At 40.8% G+C, this 14,822-nt stretch overlaps 1 protein-coding gene across 2 annotated transcripts in view; it reads left to right on the top strand.

Moving 5' to 3' along the window:
* The window catches only part of SLC38A5 (solute carrier family 38 member 5), a 49,384-nt gene extending 35,071 nt beyond the window's left edge, over positions 1 to 14,313 (top strand). For both annotated transcript variants that reach the window (XM_083354147.1, XM_083354148.1), the window contains exons 12-16: positions 348 to 448; positions 2,607 to 2,731; positions 4,058 to 4,202; positions 7,638 to 7,741; positions 9,104 to 14,313. In XM_083354147.1, coding sequence (XP_083210273.1) covers positions 348 to 448; positions 2,607 to 2,731; positions 4,058 to 4,202; positions 7,638 to 7,741; positions 9,104 to 9,208 — 580 coding nt within the window. In that variant the 3' untranslated portion in view covers positions 9,209 to 14,313. The remainder of the gene's footprint in view (positions 1 to 347; positions 449 to 2,606; positions 2,732 to 4,057; positions 4,203 to 7,637; positions 7,742 to 9,103) is intronic.
* The last annotated feature ends 509 nt before the right edge of the window (positions 14,314 to 14,822 follow it).

Here is a 14,822-nt window from a genome sequence, read left to right as displayed (position 1 = left end):
TGAAGGAGCTGCTTACAAGACGCTGAAGATGCATTGTTTCCTAGAGAAAATAAAGCCTCTGTCGAACTACCTCTTGATTTTGAAACAGTAATCCGGATTTCTGAATATGGATATAGTGCCAGGTTGAATGCAGGTTCCGAGGTTGTGGAATGGAGTAAAAACAGGTAGCATGGCCCTTTAGGTTCCCACAAGGCCTCTCTTTGGAAGGAGGCCCTCGTGAGACTCAGTAGGTTTCAGCAGCAAGGATAAGAAGGCCAAACTCCTGATTTGGATTACCAACTCACTCATCCACTTTGTGGAGACCTAATTAAATTTTAATGAGGTCTAAAATTTTGTGTCTCGCTTAGGGCTTCAAAGCGTCGCATGCAGAATGTAGCCAACGTCTCCGTCCTGGCCATGTTTTCCATGTATCTGCTGACAGCTATCTTTGGTTACCTCACCTTTTATGGTAAGGGACGGTTCCTCTCAGGAGGTACTATTGGGGGCGCCACTTAATTCTCTTTCATACACAGGAAAGGAAGAATTTCTCTCTCTGCCTCACCTCCATGGCTACAAGAGGTATGATGCTTACTTTGATCCTTTGTTACGCGTTGTCTTTGTTTGTAGTCCTTCCTTTTATACATGCGGACGACAGACTGGAAATAATAGAGGCAAAGCATAAGCATAAAGCAATAATATATAGCTAATATCTCCTTTGATTAAAACATATAATAAAACAGAGAGGATTTCCTAATTTTTCCATGGAAATCGAAGGAAGGAAAAATTTGCTATCTATATGCTTCACCATTAAGAAGCAAAAATGTCATAAATAGATCTCCTCCCCTCACCAGCGATGGGAGATATTTCTTAGCTGGCTTCACAGAGCTCTTTCTCATCCCACTTGAGAGAAGAAATGAATTCTCATTTGCATTGGTTGAATCAGGTATTTCAGAACAGCTATGTCTAATGCCGAGGTCTCCTACCTTGGCAACTTTAAGACTTGTGGACTTCAACTCCCAGAGCTGGCTGGGGAATTCTTGGGAGTTGAAGTCCACAAATCTTAAAGTTGTCAAGGTTGGAGACCCCTGGTCTAATGGACTACACTTCCCTTCTCCAATAGGAACATATTTGGAAAGGAGAGGAACATTTCAGAAGTCTATTTTCAGAAGTAACACCTCTGTAAATGCTTCTTTTTATATTGGGTGTGCAAAATGTTTTCACATGTTATGCTTCCTCTATTGGCATCTTCTTTTTCTGTGGAAAAGCTGAAATAAAAGGAGTACATATGCCACAGGTTTTTTTTTTAACATGCAGGCAATAGGATAAAAATACCCTGTAGGAATGTGTACATATCATAACTGTCAGATCCAATGGCAACGTGACCTGCTTCCAGCCTGTTTGCAAGACATTTCTTGTTCTGTTTGTTTTTCCCATGCAGTTCCATCTTTGGACTAAAGGCATCACAGAGGCTGAATTTCTTTCTTGAGGATGTTTCTAGTTGGAACCTTTCCTCATTTTACTAATGAAAAATATATAGTCCTTTTAAAGGAGGACAAGAAAGTTACTGCAGCTCACTCACATCTATACAGTATCTCACAGACTGCGGTGAGACGTTCATGAGCATTTAGTGAAGTGTCTGGTGTCTGTAATTCTCCAACTAAAAATACACACTTCTGAACCTTGTGTAACAAGAGCAGTAGTTGTGTTTTTAAAGCTTGTATCAAGAAAACTTACATTTAAAACTCTTTGTCTCTTAATATAGCAAATTCACATGTTTAAAATTTGGATTTTAAACACATTTTAAGCATAAATGAAGAACAAGTATGGGGAAGCCCATATACAACTACCATTAAAGGTAAAGGTTCCCCCGCACATGCGTGCTAGTCATTTCCAACTCTAGTAGCTTCCAACTACCATATATTAAGGCAATTGCAATTCTAAACCATTTATACATTTTATCAATATGTCTTTTTAATACAGTGGAACCCCTGAAATGGGCCAGGCTTGCATTGATTTGCAGAGGGTAGCAACTATATGATCTTGGTAAGAAGTAAAAGATCAGAGAAAGGCAGAATATACAAGAGCTACAGTGGAAGTTGTATTTGTCTGCAACTCCCATAATTCCGGAGCCTTGTCTGGAAGTGCTAGTGTTTGAAAATATTCCTTTAAATACCAGAGTTATATATAAAAAATTACAGGAGAAAGTCCTGGGAGTTTTGTTCTTTCCCCCCCCCCCAATTTTTTTTTTACAGCAGAAGAGGAGTGGCCTTTTAGTGGTCAAGGGTCAGAAGTAATATTGAGGCTGGGGCAGAGGGCCACAAAGGGGTTGAGGTTTCATCTCGTATGTCGGCAAGATTCGGTTTGGGGAGTTTCTTCCCTTGCTTATTTGTTCAGCTGTCATTACATACTTCAGGGTTTGCATGAGAATTTTATTCTGTTTCTCATCTCAAAAGAATGGGGGAATGTGCTATCAGCTTTCAGTAGCCTGACCCAAAGGGGATTCCATAGACACCCCTCCCAAAGAAATTAAGGGAACACCGGTTGCTCTGAGGCCAGAAGTTTTCCACTCCTATTCTGTAGCCTCCTTCTTTCTGATATATAAGCGTCCCCCTTCTGTTTTTTCCCAGGGAATGTTGAAGCAGAGATGTTGCATACCTACATCAAAGTTGACCCTCTAGACAAGCTAATCCTTAGTGTGCGATTGGCTGTACTCCTAGCTGTGACGCTCACTGTGCCAGTGGTTCTGTTCCCGGTAAGATCTCTCTCTGCCATTGTAACTTATAGTAGTTTTACCGCCACTACTTCTTAATCCTAGGCCAGGGAGCTCTGTGTGATCTCTCTCTCTCTTTTCTGCTCTTCATCCTTCCCAATGTCAGATTTGGAGTTGGCAAGTTTAAACCCTTAGTAATGAGAATAGGTATTTGGTCTGTACCTTTACGTTAAATTTTACTGGGCCTAAATTTGTGGGACACAAGACTTATAAATATTCTTACCATGTTTTCTCCTGCTTTCATTTCCCAATCTTATTTCTGTGTTGTAAGCTCATTGTAATTAAGGACCTTTCCTCTTACTCTTTGTCATGAGACGTAAATAGCCAAAAGGCTGATGATAAAAGCAAACAACCATTGTAGTTTATCAGAAGGAGGCAAGCAGCTTCATGTAGATTATTTTCGTAATGATAGCTCTGAAAAATAGGCTAACTTGTTACCTGCAATAAGAAATGTGAATGGAGAAGAAGTAATGAAACTTTACCAGTTCAAAGTAATTATTTATTTATTTATTAATGGGACTTATATCCCGCCCTATCTCCCGAAGGACTCAGGGCGGCTAACAACAATAGCATATAACAGAAATTAAGTTAAAATTAAAATTAAAGTCATCTGTGCAATAAATTAAAATTAAAAATTAAAAATAAATTAAAAATTGTAAAGAATAATTAAAATGCCTGTCAGTCCAGGTCAACCAGGTGGAAAAGGAGTGTTTTGAGGCCGCGGCGAAAGGACCGGAGATCTTGGGCCATCCAAAGCTCAGGGGGGAGCTGATTCCATAGGACTGGCGCTCCCACAGAGAAGGCCCTTCCCCTTATGCTTCCTCTGAAGTGCCATAAGTTTAGGAAAGGGGTTGAAAGGGTTTTCAGATAACAAACCACACCACCAACTAGTGGTGATTTGTGGTCCAGCCTAGAAAATCGATAGTGATAGTTCTTGCTTAGTGACTGCCTCATACAACAACGGTTTGCAGTTACAACAGAATGAAAAAGTAACTTTGTGATCAAACCTCACTTTTATGACCTTCTCAGGTGAGTAAAACAAAGGAAAGCTAAAGTAAAATCATAAGCATAGTTGCAGTTTCATTTAGTGACCACTTTGTTTAATGATTTTCCCATCCCAATTATGGTCACAAAATGAGGACTACCTGTAATTGAGTAAATTATGATTCAATTAATTATGGGTAAAGAATGTTGTGTGAACTGAATAGTATGCTTCATTCTCCATCTAGACAATTGCTTATATGCCCTGAGGTAAAGCAGGTATCTCTGTACTTAAATATCTCTGCTAAAGTCATCCTGTACTCCTAGATTCGCAGAGCCATCCAGCAGTTGCTGTTCCCCAAGAAGGATTTCAGTTGGATCCGTCATGTCATCATTGCCTTCTGCCTGCTTTTCATTGTCAACCTCCTTGTCATTTTTGTCCCAAACATCAAGGATATTTTTGGAGTCATTGGTAAGCAGGAGGCACTTTTCTACCTATATGAGATTGAACTGTAGCAGAGAATTTAGTGTCAATGCTGTGTTGGGTTTTTTTCATGGGCTGAAGGAACAGAATTATCAATAACCCAGTTCTAGGAACATGTTGCCTCTTCATTCTTCACTAGCAGGATACATGTAGTAGTTGAGTTCACACATTGCATTAATTTGAACTATGGTTTGTTTAAAAGAATATGTCGGAAAGCTTGCATACATTGAATATAGACATTTTTGCCTAGCGTTAAATGACAGTGAAGACAATAATGAGGCAAAACAGAAAAGTTTATGACAAGAGTTGTAAACAACACGGTTGGTTCATATTATACTCTTTCTTGCTACAATATCTCAGTTTCAAATTTTGCTTCCCCCATCTCAGAAATTTTGCCCCATTTCAGGATTTTGAAAGCTTGTTTGCTAAGATAAATACAGATCTGGAACATGGAGGGTAGAAAGAAGCTGGTAAGGTGATGTTGAGTAGAAAAACAGGTCGCAGGAAATGAGTTCAGGATTACTCCCATGCCTCTTCCTCTTCTCAGCCCGTTCCCTAGAGCAGGGGTAGGCAACCTTGGCTCAGCTGACTCCGGAATTCTGGGAGTTGAAGTCCGTGAGTCATAAAAGAGCCGAGGTTCCCTACCCCTGCCCTAGAGACTTCTTTTCTTTATAGTCGTGCACAGTAAATAAATTGCTGAAAAATGGACTTACCACTTGGAGTAGATGTGCAGAATTCAGAAACAGGGAAACAAGCATTGCCATCTGCAGATTAATACATGTTCAGCACTACGGCTACATGAGATGCCTGATTTTGGCAATTTTGTCCCCATGTCCAAAACAAAAAGTGACCAAATAGGTAAGTGGATCTGAAGACTTAGTGCCACTGCCTTGGAAGGCATCTTGGCTCCTCTCAGCTTGTCCTCCCAATATAGAAAACGGGGTTATGGAGTTGACAGCCTTTGGCTTTAGAGGAGATTCAGCTTTTAAAAACAACTGTGGGCTGGAGAAATCTGTCTCGTTTCATTTTATGGTTCTGAGCTATCACTTTTCACCAAAAAAAAAGTATTAGGATCAGATGGACCCAAATGCATGCTGGTTATAGGCAAGTATGAAAACACTACAACAGGTGTGAAAAGATACTATCCTACTTTACAGGCAGCTTACTAAATCCATCCATTGGTTTTTCAAGCCAGTATTATTTATAATGTCTGGATTCATGCATCATGAATGCCAAACACAAACTAACCCTACACAGTGGCTTGGTGAAATCCAAGATCATCCAAGAAAGATCTTCAAAGAAAAACAAGAATGTCCAGTTGCTTCCTGAAAAAGCATCTTTGGGACAACCATGACCTGGATGATTGAGAATCTCCATAGACATGCACAATACTATCATCCACTGTGGACAGCAGCCTTAAGCTTCCTCATTAAGTCCCCTTCTTCTTGATTTATGGTACAGTACTGAAAAAAGAGGTTGAATACTGATCTATGGCATAGCATTATTATATATAGTATTAGAGGTACAGTGTTGCAGTTGTCCATTATGGCTATTCTATAAACCCTAATTTGAAAATCTTGGTTTGGTAATTGACTGGCAGTATTTCTCCAGGACTTCATACAAACCAGAGTTTGTCAGTATTACCTGGAATGCAACGAATCTGATACATCTGCATGCAGAACATGCCCTTTACCTCTCTGGTGTTACCTCTTTCCTTAAAAAAAAGATAACTTTCTAATGTATTTACTTATTACATTTCTATCCTGCCATTCATTTGTGCAGCTCTTTGTACATAGTACCCAGTATTCTCTCTTAGTTTTCTCCATAACAACAAACCTGTGAGATAGTTTGAGTTGACAGAGCGAGTAATTGACCTAAAATGACTGAGGATGGACTTGAACTGAGGCCTCCTTGGTTGTAGTCTAACATTTAAACCATCACACTACATTGGTTCACTACACAAGCTTTTCTTAGCTTTATGATCTATTTTCCCCCCATGGCTCAATGTTTAGGACAGCTGTTCATCCAAGAAGATGTTCTGATATCTGCAGTTTTAGGGAGAGGCCAATACAGTGGAAATCTCATCTGGAAGCCCTCTGTATTTCACATTGGGGTCCTGCTTTCTACCCCTTGGAGTAGTAGCGTGCTGCCTTCGCCTGACTTCTAGGGAGCACCCTGCCTATGTCCTTCTTGCCTAAGCTCAACATGTGAGAAATATAGGGCTCTTGTATCCTGTGGAAAATGCTATTCTGCCACTCTTGACGATAAAGCTCTAAAGTGACCAGAGATATCAGTCCTTTGCTTTAGGACAGGGGTCCCCAACACCCCGGGCCATGTATCGGCACTGGACCACAGCCAGCCAAGAATCAGGCCACACAAGCTAGCGAAGCCCCATCTGCACCACGTGGGATCCAGGCAGCATGCGAAACCACGCGCCCCTAGTCTGTGGAAAAAATGTCCACCACAGAACTGGTCCCAGGTGTCGAAAAGGTTGGAGGCCGCTGCTTTAGAAGATATCCACCTCACAGGGTTGTTGTTGTGGGGAAAATAGGAGGAAGAAGGAGTCTTATGTATGTTCACCACCTTGAGTTACTTATAAAATCAATAAAGATGGGATTTAAAAAAAAATCTAATAAATAAATCTAATCTCATAGGGAATAAACCACATTAAATTTTATTTAAGTTCTTTTTTTAAGTTTAGAAGTTTAGGTGCTTTTTGATTAAATGTTAAAACGCAGATAATCAGTGCTGAGAAAGATAGATTACAGAGCTGAGCTGTTCTAATCTAGGGATGCAGTAACTGCAATCAATTGAATAGGAAAATATAGAAGTAAAATAAGAATTCATTCAGACCACAAGATGGCACTGATCTGCTACCAACAAGACATGTATCTCGCTTTTAAGAGATCAGTAGGGCAGAATTTCTGAATGTTCGGTTCAAACTGACAGAAAAAAAACAGTGCCGTTAATCTGTGCACACATAAAACAATGACTGAGCTTTGTGTAGTTCTAACTAGGCATTTTATTTTATTTCTAGCCAAGAAATAGGTCTGTGTGTCAGATTTTTCCATTTCTTATTCAGTTTATTCGATTTTCAATTCCATTTCAATTTATTTCTATTTTTATTTTCTGAAAATTCCAAGGATTAATTGGGAAGTGAAGAAGAATGATTTCTCCTTTCTCCTCTCCGTTAGGGATCATTATTTCTTAGTTGAATTCCTTGCTCCAGGGAACAACATACCCAAGTTCTCCTAGAAAAAGAGGGAAAGGGGAAAATTCGCTTTTGCATAGTGCTGAAGCCCATAACTATGGGAAGACATGTATTGGGTGTATCTGAGCCAATCCGGTGTTAGGGCTGGGAGGGGAGCTGTTGCATTGTGAATGCTGGGTGGCCATTCACAACATCTGTGTACTTTTTCCCAGGAGCAACATCAGCCCCCAGTCTCATCTTCATCCTTCCTAGCATTTTCTACATCCGAATTATCCCCAATGAAAAAGAACCACTGCGATCAAGACCCAAAATCCAGGTATTGGCAAGCAGATTTGGGCGGGGGCGCTGTACAACATGGGAGTTAAACTAGAGCAGAGCTTTTCAACCAGTAGTACAGGTACCACCTGTGGTACATTGGCATCTGGCAGGTGGTACGTGACCATCCTAGAAAAGTGGTAGCGGGGGAGGGGAATGAGCTGAACCAGTGGCAGCACCACAGAAGCCTGAGCGAGAGATGGCTGGAGCTGCAGGGCTTTCGGGGCTCAGCGGAAGCGCCAGGATCAGCGCTTCTTCGGGGCTGTCAGGGCTGAGCGGAAGCACCAGGATCAGCGCCAGGCTCCAGCTGGAGCTCGGCACTGATCCTGGCGCTTCTGAGCCCAGAAGAAGCGCCAATCAGCTGGAATGCTGCAGCATCTCCAGGGTCTTGTGATTTACATTCAGATGCTTGGCAACTGATTCGTATTTATGACGGTCACAGTGTCCCAGGGTCATGTGAAGTGACCAAAACCTGCTGCAACCACCCAGCAGATGGGGGGGGAATAAAAACCAAACACACCCCACCCCACCCCCGCTGCCAATCCTCAACAGAAATGCTCACCACAATGAAAACCTCGGACAGGAGGAAGAGCGCCGCCGGGCGGACAGGCAGGCGTCTTGCTCGGCTGTGGCTTGGGGGGCACTTTTTTCCGTGCCGTTGTAAATTCAAACAGTCACTAAGCGAACTGTTGTAAGTTGAGGACTACCTGTACTTCATCACTTTTTCCCTTTTTTTTTTTTTTTTGGGTCATCAGGTTTTGGACACCTTGCTAGGCGACTGGTGGTACTTGGATATTGCCATATCCTAAAAGTGGTACAATGGGTGAAAAGGTTGAAAAGCCCTGTACTAGAGATTTGGACAGTTCTGTAAAGGCTTAGTGCAGGGGTGTCAAACTGCCGGCCCGTGGGCTGGCTGCATCATGCAGAGGCCTCGCCCACCTCAGCTCCGGCAATAGAAAAAAAAGTCGTGACACGTCACGTCATGTGACACGGCAAGTTTGACACCTGTGGCTTAGTGCAACAGGCCAGCGGGTTGGCGCTTATTCAAGAAGGTGGGTTCTTGTCCACCCTCCTTTAGATTTTCTCAATCTTTAATCAGTGCAACTAGATGAGGTGGTAGTTTGGCACCCAGAGTTAGCGTGAAACAATGTTTGTGGAGAGGCACTTGGGAAGCTAAGGCTGTTAAAACCTAGGTGATTGGGAAATTGCTGGATAGAGGAGATAAGGAATGTTTTCTTAGAAATTTTGTTTGGGTCGCCGGGGGGGGGTCCTCTTGTTCCCTCCTGAAAATTCTGTGAAAAAAAGAAAAGATGATTACCGGGATGAGGAATTGCGATTCATGAATTTCTTTCTCCTCCCGCAGGCTGCGTGTTTTGCTGCCCTTGGTTTCATTTTCATGGTGATGAGCCTCACTTTTATCATCGTCGACTGGGTAACCACAGGGAAGAGCTCTGGAGTGAATCACTAGCGAAGCCCACTCCTGACCCCAAGAGACCGGGTGGTTCTAACCAGGGAGACCGTTCAGTGCCAGAGAAACAAGTGGTGCCTTTTGCTCTTTATCCTCACTCGTCCTGGAGACACCATAATTACCTGTCCATCACTTTGGAGAAGTGTTAGAAGGCATCCCTTTGGTGCTGCGGCAATGCAAAGTAATTTGGAACAGCTCCGGGGGGCTTCTTCGTTAACAGCCCTTCTAAGATGCAGGCCTTCAAAACAGAGCCTCTGAATAAGCTCCCTTCATTTGCTGGCTCCTGTGGTAGCAGCATTATTTTCCTGGCCTTCGTTTTTTTTTCCTTCTCCCTGGCGATACTGTGCCATCACTAACAATTGCATGTCTCGGGAAAAGCACGTGGGGTTTGGTTTGGGGTTTTCTTTGACCAGGATTATCGTGCTGCCTCTCAACAAGGCTTTTCCCCCATTCTCCTCTTCCTCCTTCCCCTCCACTGTTATGGAAGGAATTTCAGGCTGGTTTTTTCCTCACTTGTCATTGTACCAAATGGTGCCTTGATGTCTCAACAATTATGACTCCTTATCCTTTGCTATCCAACATGGGGTGGGGGGGAAAGGGGGGGGGGCTGGTTGCTATGGAGGCATAGTGTCTGATATCTCTCAGTCTCCTGCCTCCTATTACTTTTAAGACCGCAACAATGAGAGCAACTGACAGCAAAAGAAATGCCATGCCTGGATGGGTATGATCAAAGCAATGGACAATCTAATTTATTTGCTCTTACTTAATTTCGACCTGGCTACCAGACCAAAGAGTATAAATAACATAGCCATTCTAATGCCTATTTAATCCATGCCATGATTCCAGGTTTTTCTGACATAGATGGGGTCTGGGAATCGAGGGAGGGAGGAGAACTAGGGACCCTGGAATTCTGGAAATCTTCTCCCATCTAAGCAGGCAGAGCAGAATGGATCACGTAGGTACAGCAGGAAATTCAAGGGCTCAGAGTACTCTCTGATAGCGGGAGGGGAATGCAATTCCCTCAAATTGTGGGAGAATGTTGTTTGCTGTCCCCTGAATGATGCTAGTTTTTTTTTTTCTGAGGCTATCCAGAAAAGTAAATCTACATACACTACAACACCACCTGGTGATTTCCCATTGGTGCATCTCCCTTGGCCCCAGGGATTAAATTTCTAAGTGCTGCAGCTGAGTTTAGGATTCCATCACTTCCTGTTTGAAAGTTCTGAAGTAACGGAATCTGCTCTTATGGCTGAGTTAATTTCAAGTGGTGCTGATATGCAAAACGACAAGAGCCTTGGCTGAAAATCGTTGCAAACACACTAGGAAAAAAATACAGGTAGTCCTCAACTTACGACCACAATTGAGCCCAAAAGTTATGTTGCTAAGTGAGAAATGTGTTTAAGTGACTTTTGTCCTATTTTACGACCTTTCTTGCCATGGTTGTTAAGTGAATCACTGTAGTTGTCAAATTAGTAACACAGTTGTTAAGTGAATCTGGTTTCCCCATTGACTTTGCTTGTCAGAAAGTTTCCAAAGATGATCCTGGGACACTGCAACCTTCATAAATGTTGGTCAGTTGTCAAGCATCCGAATGTTAATCACGTGAGCATGGGGATGCTGCAACGGTCATAAGTGGGAAAAATGGTCATAAATCACTTTTTTCAGTGCTGCTGTAACTTCAAATGTTCACTAAGCAGATTTTTGTAAATTGAGGACCACCTGTACTAACATAGAGACTATATTTGCACAACACACTTAACCAGGCCAATTACAAATCTAATGGCTGAATTTGCATAAAATGCAACACATGGCTAACTTTTTGTGATTTTAGTATGTTGAGTAAACCCACCTAATTAGTTTAGGGCTCAGTATATATGTGAAAATGAATTAATTGAGAAAATAAATTAATTCAGTGACCATGTGATAGAAGCCAGCAAGTCATTCCTAGATATTTTTTCCCTTCGGAACTGACAACACCAGATTCATTTTTCCCCAGCATCCTTACAATGATGTCTTAAATCTTTGTCTTCCAGTATTTTCTCTATGTAATTACTGCCTTTTTCAATTCAGAGATACTGAAGTGGAAGTTAGAGGACAATGGTAGATCAGTTTGGCTAATCATGGATCGCCTTTCACCTGCCTGAACAGGTGTAGTTTTATTATGTGCAACGAAACTATTAAGGAATTTAATAAGTAAGAATAAATCTGTATACATATCTTCCCTATCATCTTCATGGTCACTGACAATCTTTTAAATTGCACTTTTCAGGATTTTTAAAAATATTCCCTCTCCTTCCCACCACAATAGCACTTACATGTAAAGATAGTTTAAGTAAACTAAATACTGCTATTCCAGCAGAACAAAGCCACTTTATTTTTGTATTTTGAGACGCTTATATGTAATCCCCCTTTTTTGTGTAATTGAATTAGTTATGTTAAAAGGTGTCATAGTCAAAACTTGGAAAAGGGTTAAAAAAGCTTTAAAGTTGAAAGTTGATGCTTTCATGTGACTCCTTAGTCCTATAATTCTGAAGATTAAACATCCCCTGAATTATGGACCTTTCACTGCAATTTTTCATGCCCCTTGACAGTGAATGGGTGGGAACTAAATCTTTTGATAGGAAGGCTTTAAGTCTAGCCTGACAAAGACAACCTCCATTCCATTATTCTTTTTTTTTTCATTTCCAGTTATCTGGTATCTTTCTGCCATTTGTTCCCCCTCTATTTAGCTTTTCCTTATACCGAAATGTCAGAAATTATTCTTTATTTTAGGTGTATATTTCATCGTGTTAATACTTCTTGTAGCAATGCCCGATTGTGCTAATTGCTTGCTCACACTTAAAGGTTATCTTTTTAAATGCACTTGTATGACATCTCTGATAAAACCATCTAATGAAAGAAAGCCTGTTAGATCGAAGGGAGCTTGCTTCTCTGTCAGAGATCTCAGGAATTGTCTTCTTTTTATACAAATTCTCTCGTAATCTGAACCTTTGACTAGGGTCAATAGCCTCTGAAACAGGAAACAAATTTGATCTATCGTCTGCACAAGACCCTTAATCTTAATCCTGTCATACCACAAATACCTCAGTGTGATTTTGAAAATGAAAGAAGATGGAAGGGTTCCTTTACCACCCTATCTCTAGTTTATGTAATAAATTCTGCGTTATGTACATTTATTCTTCAGATTTTTTTTAGCTTCTATTTGTTGCTGCTTATTTATCTATACTTAAAGAATTGTTAGAGATTCCGTTTTTTTTCCCATTGAGAAGGTGAAATTCTGGAGGAGTTAATTAAATATTATTATATAATTATTCCTTTAGATAATATTTATGCATTTTCCTCCAAATAACATGAATCGCACCTCGTAGCTTTTCTCTGCCGATTGCCATACACTAAATAAATAAATCTGTGGATTAATTTACCTAATTTGAAAAGGAAATACCCTTAGAAATAGTGCAGTGTGGTACATATTGTCCAGAACAATATTCATTATTTGCGCTGCAACATACTTAGGCAGTACACGGAGTACTCTCTCCCTTTAAGAGTTGACAAATGGAAAACCTAAGATTAAATTGGAAGTGGCTTGTATCTTTACAAAAGATGCATATGCTCAAGACTGTTGCAAGGTATTAAGCCTCTTTTCCCTCCACATCCCCATCTGGAAAGTGTACATGAGTTAACTTTAAACCATTTGCAGTCTATAAATAGAGATCTAATCATTGGAAATCCTGCTGGTACATTATAATAATTATCCAAAGAATTTCAGCAATGTTATTTTATTTTATGGGTCATTCCAGAGGGAATACCTCTAGCCTTTTCCTCCCAAAATAATCTGTTGCATCATTCATCTTGTACTTTCCTGTTAGAATTAGAAATTGTCATAAGACTTTGTTTAGACCCTACTTTCTAAAATATGCAAATCTTATGATCAGAGGACTCCGTTTTATTTAATTTCTATGGTGTATTACAAAGTAAGCCCCATGTTTGGTATCTTTTATCTTCTGCTACATATCTGTAATATACATTGAACTTTGAAATTCTAAACGAATTCGTTACTTGGAGAGGTGTTCAATCAATCCTTCCCAACTGTGGAACAAATATCATCCTTAGAAGCAGCACAATGTCACAGGGGAAAGGAGGGTTGAAGAATTCTGAAGTGGAGGGTGACTGGCACAGCACAGGATGCGGAAACACTCAAGTTGAAGTTTTGCATAAGGGGGGGACGGCGTCCTTTGCTGAATCTGATTGTCATATTGCTGCTCATAGTTTATCAGATTCTGAGGAGGAGCAACTTCACACAACATAATTGACCTGTGCTTCTTCAAAACCAATGCCACTGACTGTCATACTCCTATTTAATGGGGAAATGCCTGAGCTTCTTGCTCTCCTTGGCTTACTAACTTTGACTTCAGAAGCTGACTATAAGGTAGTCAGATGCACAACAGGTCCTAATAGCATTTACAAGAGAAATTCACTAGAAAAGGATAGTTGCCAACTCTCCCTCTTCAGTGCAGCTATTGAGATGCAGGAATCAGCCTTTCTGCCTAGATGCATGCTTGTAAGCATCTGAGGAGAAAGTGAGGTCATGTCCCCACTAATGACTTGAAGTATGCTTATAGCAACACCAAACTACAGTGAGGCAGGGCCTGTTAGGGAACAATAATGGTTGGATGATTCTAGTAGAAAGTTGCTATAGTGGGAGGAATGGTGGCTTAGCAACTGCAGCCTTTTCCTCCTAGCCCAACTGTAATTCAAAATATTGGGAATGCAAGGTGAAGCATCTAGTTAGCAGCATTCACATTTGAGCCCCTGGCTTGGAAACCTGATGCCTTTGGCTCTACTGACCCATGGAAATCCACACCTTAATTTCTTATCCAAATGAAATATGTACCTCACTGCAACACTTCTACCCCACTAGGATCTGGATGGCCGCAGCTTTTTTTACTTCTTTGTTTTTTTTCATTAAACGGGGCTGGCTTTCTGCTTGGAGTAGTAATGGGATCCAGATTTTAAGGGAGGAGGGAACACATTCAAAATGTGAACTTGATGTAAGGACACAGTATTTGTATAATTTTGGTATTCAATAAAGAACTGTTGACCTTGTACTATGTATTCGATTTGTTTTTATTATATAGAATAAACTCCTTAACCCAACTTGGACATGATGGTTTTATATGCGCCCATGTGCTCATTTATGTGTGAAAACATATTCCTTTCTGTGGAGATAACCTACTATAAGTAATCCTTGTTTAGGAACCATAATGGGACCAGCAACTCAATTCTTAAACAAAATGGTCGTTTGTGAAATCACAGTTCTGCTTATGATTTTCTTTCAGTTTTCCTTTTCTTCACAGACTGGAAATGTTGTAAATGCGAGGATTGGTTGCTTTTTCATCACCCTCATAGCTGTGAATGATTGTTAAACGAGGCAGTCACCAAATGAGGATTATCTGTATAGAAATGTTTAAAAAAGAAGGGGAGACTCAGATTCAGTCGTATCTTCTCAATTTCGTGTCCTTTACGTATTCTGCATCACTGTCCAGTTGAGCACAGGTCTCATTTCTAGTCTTGGTGAAATATGTAAGAACTGTTTCACCTGCACCCCACTATACTG

The sequence above is a fragment of the Vipera ursinii genome (assembly GCF_947247035.1).
Source record: "Vipera ursinii genome assembly, chromosome: 2".
NCBI classification, from domain to species: domain Eukaryota; kingdom Metazoa; phylum Chordata; class Lepidosauria; order Squamata; family Viperidae; genus Vipera; species Vipera ursinii.
This window is presented reverse-complemented; position numbering and strand designations above follow the sequence as displayed.